Source organism: Haliaeetus albicilla, chromosome 24, assembly GCF_947461875.1.
Source record: "Haliaeetus albicilla chromosome 24, bHalAlb1.1, whole genome shotgun sequence".
Lineage (NCBI taxonomy): Eukaryota > Metazoa > Chordata > Aves > Accipitriformes > Accipitridae > Haliaeetus > Haliaeetus albicilla.
The window spans coordinates 10,641,242-10,662,648 of record NC_091506.1 but is presented as its reverse complement, the minus strand read 5'-3'; the positions used below and the strand labels follow the sequence as shown (position 1 = coordinate 10,662,648).

Here is a 21,407-nt window from a genome sequence, read left to right as displayed (position 1 = left end):
TCATTTCCTGCACATTTTTCACAGTGAGCTGCATTCTGACTATGAGTAATCTGTTAATATGTTCTTTGCCTCACAATCCGTCAAAGTGACAGATTCATTCCATCCCTAATACATAATATCTTCATTTACTGTATGCCTTACTGGAACTTTCTTTTTCCTTTTCCAGAATGCCTTTTTCCTTCCTCCAAACCACTCCAGCAAGTCCAGCCTCCCAGATACCACACTTCTAATGGGGGCAGAGACACCTCCTTAAAAACAAAATTATTTATTTTTCGATGAATTAGTAACTAAAAAAAAGATCATAAAAAGTACAAGTGCAACTGTGTGTGGAAGACTTGAATCTGCTCTTAAAGTCTTAAATCCGTAAATTAACTGGCTTATGGGTGCTAGATCGGATTCAAGGATAATAAAGGAGATGTGAAGTCTACTTATTAAACTAGGTATTTAGATAGCGTAAGGTGCTATTACAAGTGCGTACAGTATAATTGTGCTGAATGGTATTAGCTGAAAATTTGACCTGTTAATGCTATCCTATTTTTCTTTCATTATCAAAGGTCAAATGATAAATTTGTGCAGGTTATTAAAAACATAGTTTTGTACATCAGTCTAAAAATATGAATGACCTGAATTTGGAGGTTTAACAGCTTAGTGATTAATATATTATGCTATTTGGTCAATGTTTTATAGTTAAATACATGAAACTTCTATCATAGCTTCTGTTAAATGACAGTAACATTGGAAATTACTTAAAGACTAAACCTCTAGTTCATCACCATGCTAGGTTGCTGGCTAGATTATATTCTTGATATTTACTAGTGATATAAATGACACTAGTAGAGAAAGCCAGTGTTTTGTCACCTAATTTAAGTAAAATACTAGCCCTTTCTTTGCTATTTTTGATTCATTTATCAGAAGATCAGCTGTATACATTGGAAGTAATGAATTTGCAAAGGTGTGTTAAAATTCCTTCATGTTATTATAATCTTAACCAAGTAAATTCTAATAACTACATCAGATACTCATTGATCAGTGAATCAAATGGATTTCCACATTTTGTGAAGTGTCCATTAGGTAGGGGTGCTTCCTTTTTTATGTATTTTTAACAATTAAATAAACCATTCATTTTAAAAAATTATATTTTAATATTCCACCAGTTCAGGAAACACCTGAATCTAGTACATAATGAGTCTTGCTGCAGTTAAAGTAATTCCTTTTCCCCCCAGTCAGCCACCAACAGCATCTCACTGTTCTGTGCATTTTGGATGTAGACTGCATCCCATTAATTTTTAATGAATGACACAGAGCCAGTGGGCTTTTAAAAATCAATGGAGAGACATGACTCAACAGAGCACTAACTTTAGTATTATCAAACTTGTTAAAAGTGATGCTGTTGAATATTCCTAGTCTGTAAAAACTACCTTTCTTTTTCAGAAAAGTAAAAAAAAAAAGTATGCAAGAAAACTATGACCTTTTAGTATATTCATGCAATGAATGGTACAGCATGAAGTCGGAAACTTGATCATCACCACAAAGTGAGAAGTATGCAACCTCAGTTTAATTCTTCAAAAACATCAAGTTTTGTCAATGTAAAATATAAAAAATGTAACTATAAAAAAATATAAAAAATGTAACTATAAAAAAAATATAAAAAATGTAACTATAAAAATATAAAAAGAGATAAAAAAGATAAAAAATGTAAAATACCATAAAGGAATCAAAATCAACACTCCTGCAGAAATGACACTGGAATAGCAGGGAAGGGAGAGGTGGACATTTGTGTCCTTGGAAACCCAGACAGTTTTGCTCTGTAAGAAAATGTTGTATGCGTATGGGATGTCAGTCAAGGAGCCTGATTTCCTTGTATTTAAATAAGCTTCCAGTTCAGAAGGAGAATGGAGGAATAAATATATATTTTCATAGATGGGGGGCTGGTTAGTGGTAGGAAGTTTTTTCTCTCCAGAAAAGGGAAAAATACAACTGGTACAAACCTATTTGGAAGCTTGCCTGCCCTGTGAACTACCCCAAAATCCCAAGGCTCTAGGAGTTGTCAGAAGTTGGACTCAGACCTTAGATGCTGGCTTGTGGCTGGACTGAAGTGTCTTGTCATCCACAAACACTGGAGATCCCCTGGAAGAAGACACACAGGCGAAGGGCCATAGCAACAGTTCAACTGGGTACTGAAGGAGACATTGCAACATGCTTTGAACAAGGAATCCCAGACTTGTTACAAGATAACGCCTATCTCTTTCTTTCAATCTCAGAGATCTTAGAGGTATGTAAAATCTTTTACGGCCTAACCTCCATCTCTACATATAAGTATGGTCAGAAAACTCTGTATGCATGGCCCAGGAATATTCAGAAAAAGGGTGGAACCAATAAAAAAGTCTTCTTGGTAAGTCCTGAAGCTACAAAAAACAAAACAAAACAAAAAAGATAAACGACCTTGTATTAACATAGATGCAACAGCATGTTTGAAAGCATTTGCCATGTTTTATATTCAAACCCTTAGTGTATACGTTGCCACGTTTTCATGTTCTCAGATTCCCATACAAGGGAAAGCCATTTTTGGATTATTTTAACAAGCTTTTACGTGTTAGCCACTTGGTTCTCAACAACCCTTTTGCAGCTAGGCTTTTTACCATCATGATTAAAAAGTTTAACCTTTTCAATTAGATGTTTCCTGTGCCATTTGCTTCTTTTGTCATGTTCTTTTTCATGCATATTATAGCCTGACAAATGCAGCAGAATTTCGCTAATTCAGATTAACGACTGGGAGACCTATTGCAAATTACTCTATTTTGTGGATGAGTAAAGTAAGTGCACAAGTACAATGAAAAACGAAAGTACATTTTGTGATACATTGTTCTTGTTCACTTATTTTGACAACTGTTGTGTAATTTTATAATACTTCATAATGTAATATTGTCTGTTTTGCATAAGTAATGGAGTTGTATGGCTTTGATCTTGTAATGAATCATAAAAATAAATATGCTTCTTTGTTTGCAAAACTCAATCTTTAAGTGTGCTTAAGTTATTCTGCTATTTAAACCTTTACTTGGAAATATGGGAGACAAAGACCTTTTGTGTCTGAATTTCACAGCATGCATGTTGGAGAAATTCTGCTGTACAGCAAATAAATGTTACAGCTACAATCCTTTTACTGCACCATTTTGTAGGTGAGTTTAATCTTACTGAATCTCTCAATGATACAACAACACATGCATCAGCTATTGGAATGTTTAGTTTTCATCTGGGAAGAATGAGAGTACTTAAATGGTAGTCTCAAAGCTGAACATACTTTTAATACTTGAGAGTTTGCAGTGGATGTGTTTTTGTGCTGGAATCACTGATATATTATGCAAATTTCAGGTGCCATGATAATGGCAACATTCATGGCAACAGCAGGTTCTAAAAAAAGACTCCTCTAGCAGAAACTTTTAAAGAAAGTGCAAGAAATAATTTACTTCCTAAAATCAAGAGTGGTCAGAGTTATGCATAGAAAAAGGTGTTCATTATATTTAACTAATAAACCAGAATTCTACCAATAATCAAGTTTGAAAATAAGTTAAAAATGTATTTAGTTAAAGGAATGTGTTTATCCATTTCATGATTCATTATCTGAACTACTGTGCATGCATATCATTACAAAAATAAGAAAATGACATTGATAAAGTAGTAATTAAGGATATGTTTTTTTTTTTTTCCTTAAGGTAAAACCTACAACTTCTTCTGAAAAGTTTATAGTTATTGTCCTCCTCAAACACATTAATCTCTCCACATCAATGAAACATTTCTTTTGTGATGATAAATCTCAAATCTGTAACATTTATCATAATTGGAGAGATAGCTTTACCAAAAAAGGGAAGAAAATGTTATTAGCTCTTTTGGGGTCAGTTTTGGGGTTTTTTTTGGAGGGGAGAGGGGGTGGTTTGTTTTTTGGGTTTTGGGGTTTTTTTTTTGATTGTAGAGGAAAGAAGAATGATGACATCCTGATCAGGCTAATGTAACACATGTAGGTTACAATGACAAGACAGCTTGCTTTAGTCAGCCCATACCAAGCCCATGTGAAGTGAGGTCAGTGACTATTAATCATTTGTCAAAGACTGTGGGCCCTTATCAGCCAATTACAGATACAAGGAACTTTATATTACATCCACAAGTGGCAAAGCTACAAAGGACTTAAACCACAGTACAGTGGTGACACCTTTTATAGATAAAACATAAATCTAGACAAAATGCTGGCCTGAATTGCATCATACTTCCATTTAGCAATTTTAGTAAACACTTTGCAATATCATTGGTTTTTCCTTAAAATTTTAGGGACCTTGTATGCTCCTTAGTTTTAAGAGGTTTCTTTTTTATTCACAGCAAACCCACGGACAGAATCTAATTGAAACACAAAATATCCCATTGAAGAATCAACTGACTTGCATGTACAGAGCAGATGAATCTAGCTTATTTTACAAGTTAGCTACTGGACTGGCTTGAGGATGGTCCTGAATCCTACCACTTCAGAGCAACTGTAACACTCATTTTTCACAGCAAAACCTATGGAGATAATAACTTCCATGGATGCAGGTCAGAGGCTCATGGAGAAGAACAAGACACTGGAAACGGTAGATGAGAGCCTGACAAAATGATATCTCATTGCTTCTTCAGATTCTTGGTGGAATTTGGGGACTGACAGTCTACATCATCAGCTACAGATGGACTCTCGGGATCAGCAAGGAGGTTTAAGACTCCCCTCCTGTCCCCACATTGGGTCATGATCATCCATCAGGTGGGGCAAACTCCAACACATAGGGATGAATGGGTAGGCTACACTATATACTGATGCATACACACACTTTCACATACCAGCCTGGCAAGCATGAGCTTCCAGCAGCGGAGACAGAGGTGGAGCTAACAAGGGAGTAGAGTTCTATTTATTCCTGCTAATTCTGTGCAGGTAACCCTGACCAAGCCCACAGCAGACGCACAGACAATACTTGAAAAGATAATTTTCATTGACTGATATACTAATTAACTCCTGCAGGTTCCAACCAGCCTTGGAAAAGCTGTCAGCCCCACATATATAGAATTGTTTGGGAAGGTTGTTGAATTTAGAGCTGTTAACATATGACACCTGCCAGCCACTAATAGGGACAACAAATTACACTTCAGTTTAACAATTATTTTCATTTGTGAATGAAAAACAGCTTGATCACTCATTTTTTAGTTTGAGACCACTGATCAATAGACTTTCTCGTAAAATGATGCCTGTGTTTTATGTGCAGATCTTATGTTCTTGGCTATAGTCCAAATCAAGCAGACATTTACTGTCACCCAATATCTGTGCCCACAATTCACTATGAGAATACATTTTTTTTTAACATGTAGAGTTAAATGTCTGGGTAAAACCTAACTGAAAATTTGGCTGTGCACATTTTATATAAAATTACTTAAGTAAAATATACTTCTTGTGAAAGGATACCCAGTGAAATGCTTAAGTATTTGTGTCCTACTTTAGTGCGGTTTCTGGGGAACAGCTGTTGGAACTTCAGAGGAAGAAATTTTATTTGGTAGCTTGGGAAGAGTTGAGTAGGATGTCAAGAGAGGATCTAGTGAGGCAATGCTTATAACGCTAGGTCTCAACTTACAAAAAACCCCTCTCAAAGACAGAAAAATCAGCTTTTATCAGAAATAAATTTTCTCAAGAGCATCTGTAGAAGTTCAGAAAATCTATTTATAAAATTAGGCTCAAGTGATCTTTTTCAGAGAGCAGCTCTACATTTTGCAGTTCAGTGTAGCTTAAATTCCTCTAGAATATTTACTTACTTTTAGCATTTCCTTTAATGAAACTTCCAAACCTTCTATGACACACAAATATTTTGGAGGACAAATGCTTACTAAGTAGATGCCAGGTACATAGCAATTTCCAGTCCCTATACTGGAAGAAGATAGTTACAGCTTCCTATTGGGAGAGAAGAGAGCAATTCTGAAGTTCAGCTAGGGCCATACAGTACATCAGTCAGGGGGAAGTGCATAGCTAAGGCTTGAAACACTGAACATCATCTTGCTCATCTGGCTCTGTAACCTCTGCAGTCAGCCTGTCTCCTTTCATTAACTGGTTCTACACCTTGCAAAGCAGCATGATGTGGAGGTGATTTGTATTGCAGTAGCAATATTCTTGGCAGACTTATGACCTTTACCCAGTGGAACCAATGGAAAATAAGTCTCGCTGGGTCTTTTTATTGACTGCATTTCCATTATCTTCACAGGTACTTTCTTTCCTGGCTTGTTCTTTTATCTTATTATGGACAGAAGCTACATTTACTGGACAATAGCTTCCACATTGCTCTCTTTTCATTTCCCAGAAAATATCACTACTATCACTTTTCTCAAGTTACTTGAGACCTGTCAAATTCTCTATCACTCTTTACAACAAACTATTTGTTGTTTCAGTAAGTGCATCATGTAACTGTCTCCATGCCATGGCATTTGTACCCGCTCATCTACATAGGATATATCAATTTTTCAAATATTCTGTGTGTTCCCCTACATAGCTACAGTAGGCTTACAAAGACTTAAGACATTTTCCAGTTGCTCACACTTACTTGTTAAAACTGGCTTTAAAAACTGTTTAGGAACTAAGTTACAGAATTACCATTAATTATATCTCCCTCTCATTTAGGTACACACCCTCTGTGAAAAACATTAGAGAGTTTCCATTATAAATGAAAGGTAATGTGAATAATGGTATTCAAGTCACATCATTGCCAGTTTTTATATCATGATGCAAACTGACCTCATAATTTTGTCATCTTCTGTATTTACAGCCTAATAATGCTTTTCTGGCAGTTCACAAGGGCTACTGAATTTATGAGGCACTTGCAAGTCAGGTATTTTACAAATACTTTGCCTGCATTTCTCAAAAATGATTTCTAGAGAAATTGAAGTCTACTGTGTGTACTGGATTAAAATAGCATAAGAACTAAGTCATAATTTATACTATTTTATTTTAAATTTTATTATATGGAAATACAACTTTTCATTGTTGATCATATTAACTTGATATGATGAAATGCTTTATTTTTACAGATAATGGTGTTTATTCTGTTTTTCAGTATATAAAATGTACCGAGTACCAAATTGCTTTAGCACATGCATAAAAATAACTTAATAAAACCTGACTCAACCAATGTATGGGCAAAAAGAAGACAAACAATGTAGCTTGCACTAAAATATAGGCAATTCTAATGCCATCGGAATTATGAAAGCAATTCTGGAATAAAGAGTCCAAAGTGTCAGTCACAAGGTACCTGATATCTTACTCTGTGGACTATTGTCAAGTGTCTCCGTCCACTTCATCCATTGTAACAATCCATAAGGATAGAGATAGTTCCTTTGATAAGCAGCACCTAAGGCAGTGAGGTTTTCTAGACCAACATAAGGGAACAGGAATCCAGGACTGCACTTTAACTCCAGTAATATATTGTGTACGCTAGGAAACATATGGCTCCATGTTGCAATAACTGATGCATCTGGGTGAACTTGCACAGCAAGTTTCATAGTGTTCACTTCATAAAATCTAACAAGAAGATTTTAAATCCATAAAAATGTGGATGGCAAGTGAGACAAGTGACTGAAAACATCTGTGTGATTATCAGGAGAAATGCATATTATCCTGCACAACTGACTGGCAGTGTGCTATCATAAAACATTTCAGACTGTTGATAAAAGATAAGGAAGTTGTATCTGAAATGTCCTCTCCCCCTATCCTTCCCAACACATGTGCGTTGTCCAGTTAAAACTTGGACAAGCAAAATCCACACTGACACCAAGTGAAAGTGAAATAGGACTGCTTTTTCAAATAAGTACACCTCTTGTTCAGGCTGTTAAAAAATTGACAAAGTGATGTTAGGGTTTCACAGGTACAAGGCAGTTCTGAAACTGGACAATTAATTTTGATTGTCTCAGTTTGATTATTTCTCTCTAGCCACCCTCTCCCCTTGTTTTCATCTCACCTTATATTAAAGTCACAGGGATTTTGTTGCTGATTCCAAACAAAACAGATCAAGCAAAATCCTTGACAACCAAAATATGTTGTAGACAGGATCCCTTTGAACTATCCCACAGTGTTGTAACACCCTCTCCTGACTAGGCTATCTATTGAAAAAACTGTCTAAATAAGTAACATTAAAATCTTTTGTAACAAATAGATTCCCTGACACCTACAGTCACATACAGAATTCTACTTCTAAGCTTTCAAGGCAGAGAGGGAGAGAGGGAGAAAGAAATAGGTGAGAGGGTATGTATGTCATATGAGGAAGATTTGCTGAATCACGCATCAAAGCAGATGTAGGAGCAAGGCCTATGTTAGTTACTTTAAATACACAGTGGTACATCCAAAACATGCAGAATTCAGTTCAGTGTTCCAGGGCAATGCAGACATAGTGCAGACAATGACTAAAACGAGTAATAGTAAAGCCCTCTGAGAGGAGGTTGCAATTGAAAACAGATTTAAGATTAAATCAAAGAATGTCACATTTAATATTCAGAACACTCTAACTGAATCCTTACTGCCTGGGCTATAAATGGAATCTTACCGTGGGTTGGAATGAGAAAGTGGGCTCATTTCTTTCTGATAGTGATGCTCCTGACTGACGGGCTATGGAAAACAAAAAATAATAGTGAGAAAATAAATTTGCAAATATTCTTTCAGAATGTTCAGAAGTGTGTAAGAGATCTTTTATGAGCATACACATTTGCAGCTTCTGATATTAGAACTTTACAGTCTTTTTTCTTACCTGTGAAATTTAAATGGATATTCAGATCCTAACTGTGCAAAAGTACAACTTAACAGATGATTCTGGTCTGGGTGGAAATACATATGAATTAAAGAGTCAGCCACATGGTCATCTCTCTACTGCCCGTGAGAGTGTTAGGACAGAGTCAGGACACTTCAGAGAAGGAAGGGTGGCAAAGTCTTGTCTGATAGAAAAGTCTGGACTGTACGTGTATAGGAAGCATGGTGCGGGAACTCTTAGTAGGACCTGTGCAGAAACAACCACTCTTAAGACTAGACAACACTGAGCCAGAGCTAATAGGGCTGGCAGGCATGGTTCCTCTCTCCTCAGAAGAACCATTAACAGTAATCTTAGCAGTCCTAAACAAAGTTTGCTGAAGCACATATGATTCTCTATGGCACTGCCAATTTGAAACCTGGATTAAGCCGTTCATGAATAGCTAATGGTGGACTGTATGAATATTCATACAAAAGATGATCATTTTCCACAGCCTTCAAATCTTACCTACCCATTGTAAGAATGTGCCCCAAAGGTTTCAAACTACATTTCGTTTATGGCATTAAAATCAGTTATTTCCAAGAAAGATCAATATTCATAAACTGGTATAAAAATTCAAGAATTCTAAAATTCAGAAATACATTTTCTCTCAGTATATATGTAGTGCTTCCAGAAGAGACCCCCCTGCCATTACCACGCACCATAAAAGCAGTTCTAAACAAATCACAGAAGCAAATGCAATAGAAGTGAAAATACAAGCATTCATTAAAAATACTTGTACAATTTAGTACATGAAATGCTAAAAATAAATACTAAGCATTATGAAAGCGATTGCTTTTTTTACAGAAATCAATACAAAAATGAGTATGTTCTCATGGTTTCAGGAAGTAGGGAGGGATGTTGTAAAATATATGTTCAGGATGAATGACATCCTAATTACTGCCAAATATGAGTCACTGGCTGGTGGTGGATAGTACAATTCCCAAATGATGGCTAGTGGAAGACTGAGGATGAGACAGAAAGTGAATTAGTCAGTCTATGGAACCAGAATATCTGTCTAAATAATTTTTAGTCTCATTTCATAGTAAAGAATAGTCTGCCTCAGTTTTGCAATTTGACTTGATGTGAACAGATCCCTCCAGGGGTTGTCAAACTGAGCTCTCGGAATAATTCTGGGTTTAAATATCACTCCTCTTGTCCGTCAGACTTCAGTTCTGCCAGACCATTTTTGTGTTAAGTGGCTTTCTTTTCTGAAACATCACAAATGAGGCCAGAAAACCTTCCACAATTTAGGTATGTATCTGGAAGTACTCTTTCAAATATTTTGCAGATCAAGGCTTATGTGACTGAATTTATATTTAGGAAGTTGCTTGGGGAACAAATAATCTTTCTTCTCTGTGAGTACTCCTTACTCGAAAGACAGGTCTTAGTGGTGAGCATGTTTTGGAGTCTGCTAATAGAGCATTATACTGCTACAAGCTTCTAGGCTGTATCAGTGAGCAATCCAGGAGAATCTTCCTTCTCCTTTGCATTTCTGACTGAGAATCAGAGACCATATGCAATAAGATATCCTGAAAGCTCTTATATATGATCTGTCTCCAGAATGTCAGTGTTATATAGGAAGTGGTGTCTGAAGTGTGGTAACAGCTATCCAAGAAGCTGAATGGGCCAATTCCCTGACAGGGCAGGAAGGTCTTACTGGATCCCTAGAATAAAGCAAGGCATTTAAGCAGAAATATTTTGTAACCGTTGCAATTTTTCTTGGATAATGTGCGTATGTGTGGGTATAAACTTCACATTATACTCTGCAATATATACAACTGTGTCTTTCATATTGTTGCAAAGCTAATATGGAATTTCATAGACCTTAAGATTTAAGAAATCATTCAGGTAAGACACGGTCAAATGAAGTCTTTCAAAATACTTAGTTCTGCATACACATATTATTCATTTGGAACTGTGCCCCACACACATTTTACAAGGGTTTACAATTCTCCTTCGAAGTAAATCCATTTTAAAATAGAAGTTTTTCATATTTATAACTGATAGCTATGCTGGGTAATGTATAATATTCAAAGCTATTTTATTCCTTTTTGGCTGTCATAGTTTACAGCAGCTGCTAAACAACTTAGATTTCAACGATTTCTACTGACAGCATATATTCAGTTCTTGGTAAACTATCATAAAAATACAGTTTTAGTATATCTGTTCTATAGTGGTTTAAGGACATCTGTTCTAACTGCAACTTAGTAATATGATTGATCTATGTGCCTTTACATTCAGAAGGGTTTCTTAGATTCATTACAGTCAGTAACATGAAAATTTTCAATGAATCTGGAAATCAGACTAACAATGGCAAGTAATGAAAAAAATAAACTCACTGAAAATGTGTTTTATATATAAAATATTACATTGATACGTAAGTTCACTATCTAACATAATTATATCCTGCCCTGCCTTGCAAAACATCATAGGTATTTCAAAATGAAATATACACAAAAAGCTGCCTTCTGGTGGTGCTGTTGCCATAGTTTCCACTAAAGGACAAAAATGTATAAAATGAACGAAAATTTGGAATAAAAATACTCCTTACTTATCTTTGAAGAACATAAGAGAAAGCAATAGATACTAGCGATTTAAATAATCAGAAAGATACAACGTGGAAACACATGTAAGCATGAAAGTTTAATCATGACAAGAATTTCAAGCTGTTCTTAATTTCTCAAACTACAATGTGAGGATTATTTCTATTTCTTTTCTATATAGTGCACTGCTAAAATAATTTGCCTATGCAACTGGAAGATGGCTACAGATACATATAAACTTTTCTGCAGTTTGTACATCTGATTTTGGAAAGATTGATCATTTGGCAAATTGTCTTGACTCAACTCAAATGATGGTGGTACTAAAGATCAGTGATATAAAACCAAATTTGCTCTTATTCTACTAATATTTTTTACATAATATATGTAAGGAATAGATATATACATAAGGAACACTTCTTGATAAAAACTGGATGCTGAAAAAACAATGACATTACTCAGGCTGGGGGATGAAGGCATTGAGAGCAGCCCTGCGGAGAAGGACTCGGGGGTACTGGTGGATGAAAAGCTGGATGTGAGGTGGTAATGTGCACTCACAGCCCAGAAAGCCAACCATATACTGGGCTGCATCAAAAGAAGCGTGGCCAGCAAGTCGAGGGAGGTGATTCTGTCCCTCTGCTCCGCTCTGGCCCTACCTGGAATACTGCGTCCAGCTCTGGAGTCCTCAGCACAGGGAAGACATGGACCTGTTGGATTGGGTCCAGAAGAGAGCCACAAAAATGATCAGAGGGATGGAGCACCTCTCATATGAAGAAAGACTGAGAGAGTTGGGGTTGTTCAGCCTGGAGAAAAGAAGGCTGCAGGGAGACCTCACTGCAGCCTTTCAGTACTTTAAGGGGGCCTGTAAGAAAGATGGGGACAAACTTAGCAGGGTCTGTTGTGATAGGACAAGGGGTAATGGTTTTAAACTAAAAGAGGGTAGATTTAGACTAGATATAAGGAAGAAAATTTTTTACAATGAGGGTGGTGAAACACTGCAACAGGTTGCCCAGAGAGGTGGTAGATGCCCCATCCCTGGACACATTCAAGGTCAGGTTGGACGGGGCTCTGAGCAACCTGATCTACTTGAAGATGTCCCTGCTCACTGCAAGGGGGGTGGACTAGATGACCTTTAAAGGTCCCTTCCAACCCAAATTATTCTATGATTCTATGATTTTAGGTCTTAAAGCAAGACCATGCATGACAGAAGACTGAAATCTAGGAGGAGCAACCTTTAAACGTGTTCTAATCACTCCAACTAGGCTTTATTTTGATCTCTCAGTTATGTAGACTACCTATGCATGCAGTAACACATTTACTGCACATGTGAATGCTATGTGCGGGGATTCACTGGAAACATCTATATGAAATTATCTGACAGACTTATAGATTTGAACATAAGAGGGAAGAATGAGATCAACTCAGGATATGTATATCAGAGGCTATTAAACCATAGATCACCAACAAAAACCACTGAACATCATCATATATAGAACTGAATGAATCATGAAGTAGGTCCCTCTGAATATACTCTACTCACAGATAATTCCCTGCTGACTGCTTTTGATATTTGTCAGTTGCCCAGTACCAAATTCATTCAAGGTATGCTTTATCAATATTGTATGCTGCTCATTTTTAAACAATTATGTACAATGGTCTTAGCATGTTGCATCTAAGCAGTTTCCTTATCAATTGTAACTTTAGCAATAAAATTAGATTTTTTGAACGGGACATATTTTCTGTAAAACAATCTTGACTATCATTAACCATATTACAACCTTTAAAGCTCTTAACTGAATCCCACACCAGATTTTTCATTATTTTGACAATGAGATTGGACTAACCGGCCTACATTAACTTAACTTTAACAATACTGGCATCACTACTCTCAAAGTCTTCTGAAATGCATATCAAAATATGCTAAAATTTAACACCAGCATACTAAAAATGCCCCCAACTACTCTTTTAAAAGCTTCTGTGCTAAAACAACTTGGGGTCATTAAATAATCACCTTCCCTAATAAATGTTGTTTATAACCTTCTTAGACACTAAAGGTCTAGAAAATGAATTATCACTCTCACATGAATACTCTGCATTTTTCCAAATATTGGAACACAATTACCTCAAGCAGTGTTAAACACAGAAGTCCACACTCCAGAAACTTATACCACATCTATGAATAGCTGGTGCTGTGGCAGCTATCTCAGAAAGGAAAATTTGAGGTGAATCAATAGATACTGTAGACTAACTGATATTGTACTGGTACAGAGAGTCACTTTGCATAAAGGCAGAGGTATATGGGTAGGGAAGACCATGGAAGCTGAAGTCTTTGTTGTTGCAAGGGACTAAGCGATTAGTCCTTATATGAGAAAGATTAGGTTTGCTTTCTAAATTAATGAGATGGCTGTTCTCTTTGTTTGAGCTCCATTTATCCAGTCTTGCAGATTTACACCACGTTTGAGTCTATTTAGTGAGTACTGAGAAAATGCATTGGAGATATGATGAAATCAACTAAATGTGTAATGATGTATCTCAAATAGTTAAAACTAACTAATATTTCTTTGATATCCTGCAAAATATTACTCTGTAAACCAAGTTCTTATTCATACAATTACCCACTTATTGATACATCTCTTCTAATTTGAAACCTTCATTTACCAGCGTACCACAAAGTTCCAGTGCTGTGTTGAGCATTCACTATGGAAGACTGGTACTACAGGTCTCTACTTGGGCCCTATAGATGCCTGAAGGTAATCTTCACCTAAAATTTTAGAGGATTTACTCTACAATAGTTTATATTGGGGCAACACAGCAGTGTTTACTCTTCTAACGTTGGATCTGCCTCTGAGAGTTGTGTTGTGTGCTTTACTTAAGCCACATTCATTGTTTATTATTGTTTCACCTATAATAAAATAAGAACTATGTTGCTGAGATATAAGTGGAGTATGGGGTTATCTAGTTTTACAGCAGCTCCTGCAAGTACCTTTATATAGTTGCTGAAATGTTATTCTGTGATTTCACACATTCAATACTCTTCCGTGGACTGTAACAAACACTCCTCTGCTTCTTATAACAGTACCCTGTCACACAGTGCAGCTGTGCGTGATTTTGTACCACTTTGTACCAGGACAAGTAATGATACAAGGTGTAAAAAAAAGAAGGATCACATACTAAGTGCTCAGAACTACTGCAGCTTTTTGCCGCTGTTCTCCTGCTTCAGTCCTTTAAACAGTTAGCTTTTCAGTAATGAGACTTTATCATTGTAAGAAGCAATTATTTTCCATTACTCACACTGTAATGCAGTTGCTGACTGGTATATCTGGGTTTCATTCATTTTGGAACTATTTTTAAGTTCTATATCACACACCTGCACATTGTCAGCCACTACTGTGGCAAGCTGTACAGCCTACATGATTCTTCAGAATTCTAGGAAAGAATATATAATAGATTTGCTCTTTGTCCATGGTGGTACTACAGAACCTGCTGGAAGTGCATGTGTTTTGGTTGCGTGTTTTACTTGATAAATTCTAAAAACGTTTGGTAATGATAACTTAAATTTCAAATCTACTCAAAGAAATGTTAATATTCAAGACCCCTGAGTCTCAGAATTGATAGAAACTATACAGAGAAAATACTGTGGGTTTAGACTTACTGGTGGGAAACCAGAGTTCCAGGTTGCTGTATCATCACTGCTTGTACTCATGCTAACGTTGCAGTTGTCTATCTGTGATGCGCTCAGCCCATGTGAGATCCCAGTATCCTGTAATTCTTCATTTTGTTGTCTCTTCATGCTAGCCAGCATCTGTAGTTCAGATGAACTCAGTCTATCTGACTGATAGTTTTTCCAGTCATACTCCTACGAAATAAAATGGGAAAGTCAACAATATAGACAACAATTCCAATCATGGAACAGAATATATGAGTGAAACAGATACCTTGGAGAAGCTCTTGTGGAATCTTCAAGAAGCTACAATACTAAAAGAGAAACAATGTTTACTAGAAAAGATTAGTTAACAGATTTCTGTTCAGCTATGAAGATCAAGCATATTTACACATAATTACAGGAAGGAAGAACACCACAAACACTGTTATGGACTTCAGCTTGGATCCAGGGTGTTTGGTGAAGTTGCTGTTCCACTGCAATTAAAAACAGAAGATAAAAGCAGGTGTTCAGAAGCTCAAAAATCCAGCAGCTAAAATTAAGCATTAAATACAAATCTTGAAATAAACTCAATCACACAGTTATCATAGTATCATAAACACCATCAACATAACATTTAGTTATTTGTCAAGCACAGCATAAAATTTCTCTGGAAAGCTACATGTCAGCACTAAATTTTAAAAGTTATTTTGGTAACTTGCTAGTGTATACGTTTTAAAATAAACATCACTGTATTTTCATTTTTCTTTATACTCACTGGTTGAATTGTTAATGTAACTCTAATTGTTATAGCAAACTTGATCCACAGGCCAAAAGCTAAAAACATGTATTAACTATTTTGCAGTTCATACTTAATGCCTCACACAAAACCTCATGATAAGGTTGTTTAAGTTCACCCAACCTGCTGTGGCATCACCTTTGTTTAAAGGACTCCTTTAAGAAAAACTTCCCCTTTTTTAAAGGGTCCACATAGATTGCTGTTTCACAAAGGAACAGCTCTAATACTTGAGGCCTCTAGTTTTGGTTCTGAATGGAATTACAAAGTATTTCTGCTTGAAAAGTGAATCCAAGTAGTGACGAGGACTTCAGAGGATTTAGATCACTGGAATATGGCCAGTGGGTTGCAAGACACTACGTAACAGTATCCCAAAGAGGGACAGTGCTTTGATTCTAGTGAAGAGAATGGGGCTTTTAGACCAGGAGTTTATCATATTCCTGGCAGAAGGGGCAATCTCACAGTCTGTGAGGAGGTGTGGTAGGCACAGGGTGCTGTGTGGAGATACAGGGTAACTGAAGACCTCAAGAACACATGCAAGTCAGCAGTACTAGTGATATGAACATTGCTAGCTTTTCCTGCTATGAAATCCAGTGTGTAATGTTTCAGCGTGTCTTCTGGGGGTATAAAAGTCACCTTACCACCAGAAGACACACTGAAATATTACATGCTGGAATTATTACTACAACCTCCTCTGCTTTATTCCTATGTATACAAGATGCATATCTAAGTCTTCTCTGTGAATTATAATCATAAACTGGTCACACCCAAGACACAGGAAAACTTGAACTGCAGCTTTATCTTAGTAACAGAAATAGTACAGCAATGTTCAATACCTTCAGGTTATGATACCACACAAACACGACGTTTGCTTTTAAAAACATTCATGAATATATGCAAGCGATTAATAAAATATTATATATGTTCAGTTATTCAGCTCCACAAAGGTATGATGTAAACAGCCCACAAAAGACACTATACATTGGACATTGATTTCCTTATTATTAGGAAATCATGCAAAAAGATATGTATATATCCTAGATATTCATGTATATTGCTTAGTACTTCACATGCAAAGTGCTCACTTTCATGAGAAAGATTATATGACAACACTGCTGAAAAAGGAAGTTATTTTCAGTGACACAGTACTTTCTCCTGTTTTAGGGAGTTCCATATACCTTAATAAAACTGTATTTTCTAGGAGTCAGAAAAGCGTTATTATCTGTCTGATCCCCTTTCCTGCCAGCTTTTTTTGTCCTTGGGATCAGAGCAAAGCCAGATAATGAAGGATACTACATTACTTATTTCCCCTCCAGAAGTTTAACTGGGGATACGCTCATAGATTAATTCACAGTGCTGAACTCCAAGTATAGGATGTGCAATACAATGCACACTGGACGGGAATTCTGGATCAATGACAGATGGAGAAACTCTTTCTTTTTAATAATACATGTAATGGCATCATGCAATGAACAGAACCTCGATTTCACCTCAAGCTCTAGAATATTTTATTGGCTAAAATAGTTTTAGAATAAAGATATGCAGCATATTTTTATTTACTCACAGGTGCCATAAAAGAAATCAACAGTTATTATCTCAATATTATGTAAAATAATACTTCCCATTTTAATTCTAGTTAAGAAATTAAGTATCATTCAATAAGGTTGCTGCCTAACATTAAGTTTTTGAGAGTAGCAACTCTGTCATATATTTTTGATGTTTCATTCTGACTACCATGATATTAGATTTCACTTAAAGCCATCTCTTGCAAATAACTGGTCAAAAAGAAAATTAGCACTGAAATAACAAAGTAAACCACCTTTGATGGGAAATGTGCCTGCAAGCTGACAATCAGCAGGTAAATATATCACATAAAACAGGATTTATGACTGAAGGGCACTCACATGGAAATAGCTGCATATGCAAGTCTGCAAATCTTTGTAAAAAGACAATTAATTCTAAAGCCTATTGCAAACATTTTTTATGTTTTACTATGTATCTCAAATTCTTAAGTCAAATGCCTTTGCAAAGATTTTTCCTGTGGAATCACCTCAAGCACTCAGAGGCTACTTTTTGGCACAGATAAATGTAGTCTGCCATTTTGTACAAGGTATAAGAAGATGACAGAAGCTGTTAGCACAGCTGCCACCCCTTTTTTAGCTCTGGCTTTTGAGCCCCAAGCTTCATCCTGAATAGTGTGATTATTACTGCCATTTTTAATCCTAAAATAATGTGATGTTTTCTCTAGACCCTTACTGAACGTATGTTATTAGCTCAGTTACTATTAGTTATTTGTCCATTTCATACGAAGCTTGCTATGTTACGTCTGGAAAGTCTGCTTTGCTCTGATGTATTAGTATTCTACCAGATCTACAGCTGCTATAACTTTTATTGATCTTACTGAAGATGCTGATTTCCTGTTAATTTTCTATATTGAAGCTTTCTGCATTTATTTGATTACTGTAAGAGAAGCTTCAGCTTATCTTTCTTACCTCACGTAAGAAGCAATTGGCATGCAGTCATTAAAATGACAGCATGAACTAGTGCTATGCACAATAAAAGCACTAAGCATTGAAAGAACATTTTTCTCATTCTCTTTTTAATAAAGGCAAAACATTGCCCAAACCTGCTTGTCTTTTCCTTTACATCTATGAAGAAAGATGCATAGATTTTTTGAATTTTTACAAAACAATTCAAAACATTTGTTCCCCCCCCCCCCCGCTTATTTCAAATGTCATTCTGTTTTCTTTTCTTGTAATGGTCTCACTCTCGAAATACTATACTCAGAAAGGAGAATAGATGTCATGACAATTTTCAGTGTTAATAAAGAGGTTATAAAGGAGAAGTAGTTTGGACTATTTATTCTGTAGCTTCAGATGACTACTACAAAAAAGCTTCTTTATAAATTTTACATTGTCTTAGCCAATTTTCAAAGAGAGAATTTGAAAACTGAATTTGAAATTAAGCTCACTTTGTAATTTAGGAGAAACTTTTGATGTAAGAAGTAATTTTGAAATATTCGTAAATGTGTCTAAATATTTCATTTAGTAATTAAAAGCTTGTCTTTTTGCATATCCTCCTCTTACGAGAAAGTATTTTTATTAAGCTCTTAAAACTTTTGCTAGATTGACAAAACCTGTTGCTTAAAGGATCTTTTTCATATATAATGACATTTACATTCTTCTAGGTTCCAATGATTTATTCAGAATTGTTTGAATGTAGTTATACGTGCAGAAAACTTTAATTACCAGCTATCTACATGCTTGCAATATTACCCAGAGGGCTGTGCTTCTTTCTTAATTAAAAATATTTGAACTTAATAATAGAGAACTCTATTAAAACATGAATAAAACATTGCAAGCAACCAGGTCCTTAAAGCGTATTAAGTAGTTAAGCAAATCGATTGCAGGAAGAGTTGGTTAAGCATTTTTTTTCTTTACCAGTCCTCCATATGAGCAGATTAGAAGACGCTACTTCTCTGTAAACTCTCACTCTAACACCCTTTCATACAAAACTATCCTTTCATACATAATTCTTAAAACAATGAACAGTGTTTCAAAAGAGAAATAAAATAATTGCATGCCCACAGCCAACAAAAAACCTCCAGTGTTGTCTCACTGTATTTAACAATATTACATGTCACCACTTCTTTTCTTGAAACTTGTGGGGACCTAGAATACTAGTTTCTTCCTGCAAAACTGCTCCAGCAGATACAAAAAAACCTTTACATACGTATGTGGTCAGAAAAAGGCCTCATTCAAATAGCTTTTTATACTAATTTTAAAATTATTGGAAATGTAATTAATTAAAAAAATATATATTTGACTTTATTCTATATAAGTGCTAGGTGAACATACCTTCTAAGATAAACAACCACTGTTTAAAAGGCAGTCAGTGGCACTCAAATCTGGCTTCAAATTTGAACATGGCACAGTACAAAAAGAAGTATCAAAGAACTCCAAGGAAAGGCTTCTGGATGGGAAAATTTTATTACTTGCTAATCTGCTAAATCTGCCAAATACTTTCATCTTATATTTTGTAGCAATAAAACAAAGTCTGTAACTCCTGAGTTTCTATACATTGATAACAGGCTTTGTCCTTGCAAAAACATACTTACAAACAACAAATTACATGTGCAATACATTTACAGCTACAAGTGCAGTGTGCTAATAACGCTATCATCTAATTTAGTAATCAGCATTTTATCAAGCAAAGGAAAAATGACAGCTCTTCTCCTTCATCTTTTAAAATAAAATATCACAAAACAATTGTAAAATATACCTAACGCTTCAAAAACTTAATTGCAGTCCACCTAGGCAGTCTATATTTAGTTACATTCTACAGGACAAAGTTGATCACCGCATTAACCACTGATAACATCTTTTAGGAAAGCAATCAACATATTTCATTTGTTATGGACAAATAGATTACAGTTATGATTAGTAATAAACATAGTTGAATTTTAAGTGGAACAATTTTCCAAAACTGAAAAGGATCAGGAAACAAGGGAGGAATACATTTAATTACAAAAATGTGAATAGTTACTGGAAACTAGAAAAAATAAATTCCTATATATAAAACCAGGAGGGAAAGGGAACATAAAATGTAAACAAATTTTATTATACCCTTACAGACAGATACATGGATATTAGCACAGCTAAGAAACAGAGAATCAGATTATCAGTATCAACTGGGGTTTTCCTATCACTAAAAATTACAGAAACATTATCTCACTTCTTCCCAAATACAAAAGACCACATACATTGCATTCTTCCACATTTTCTACATCAATAGGGGCAATTCTAATATCTTTTCCAGATAATAAATACATAAAACATATGCTGCCATTGGTAGGATTTTCTCTGTTTTTGAAATATTTTTTTTCTTTTTATTGTCCAAGATCAGCAGCCACTGGTATTTTTCATCACCATAAGGTCTCAGCACTGCTTCTGATTTTCAGCTGCATTATTATATTTCATTCCCCTTGCTTCCCCCTAATGTGCTTCCTTCCCAAAGGAAACCAGTCTCCACACCCTTCATGGAAAAGGATGTTCTGTTTTTATCAGGAAAAGTGCAAGGCCTTTACACAACCCAATAACCTACTTGCAGAATACAGGAAGAGATTTCTAGAACACTCAGAGAGACTATCTCACAGGATTATGAGATACATAAACCCCAACCCCTACACCAGTACTAAAAGACACTTGTTTCCCAAAAAACACTGAAGCACCAGTGGCATGGCAGTATGTGCATTTCCCTACCATAGATACACAGAAAACCTGAACATATGCTTTCCTAGACACTGTTGTTTAATGTGATGCCCAGTTTGGATTGCTCTTTCTAGCCCAACGCCCAGATTTCTATATCCACCATTAGCTGCAGCGTGGTCCATCCTCAGCAGCCATAGCAGCTAAAAGCAGATAGGTAGAACCGTTCAGAACAATGACCCTGCCCGAGCAGTAGCAGCCTTGCCCCATGGAAGTAGTCGCTCCTGCTTCCCCTTTCACAGATGCTGTCAAATCAGATAACTAAAATTAACCGTATCAACAAGAAACAGAATCGCTACAGACTAAAATTCCCATAGCAGAATGACAGCACATCCC

The 21,407-nt window shown here is 35.9% G+C and overlaps 1 protein-coding gene across 2 annotated transcripts in view; it reads right to left on the bottom strand.

Moving 5' to 3' along the window:
• Positions 1–21,407, bottom strand: part of CFAP20DC (CFAP20 domain containing) — a 90,625-nt gene that overhangs the window by 12,595 nt on the left and 56,623 nt on the right. Inside the window, exons 14-15 of one of the 2 annotated variants that reach the window (XM_069812002.1) lie at positions 15,021–15,224; positions 8,589–8,650 (exon numbers count right to left, since the gene is read on the bottom strand). In XM_069812002.1, coding sequence (XP_069668103.1) covers positions 8,589–8,650; positions 15,021–15,224 — 266 coding nt within the window. The remainder of the gene's footprint in view (positions 1–8,588; positions 8,651–15,020; positions 15,225–21,407) is intronic. The other variant, XM_069812004.1, reaches the window with a different exon arrangement.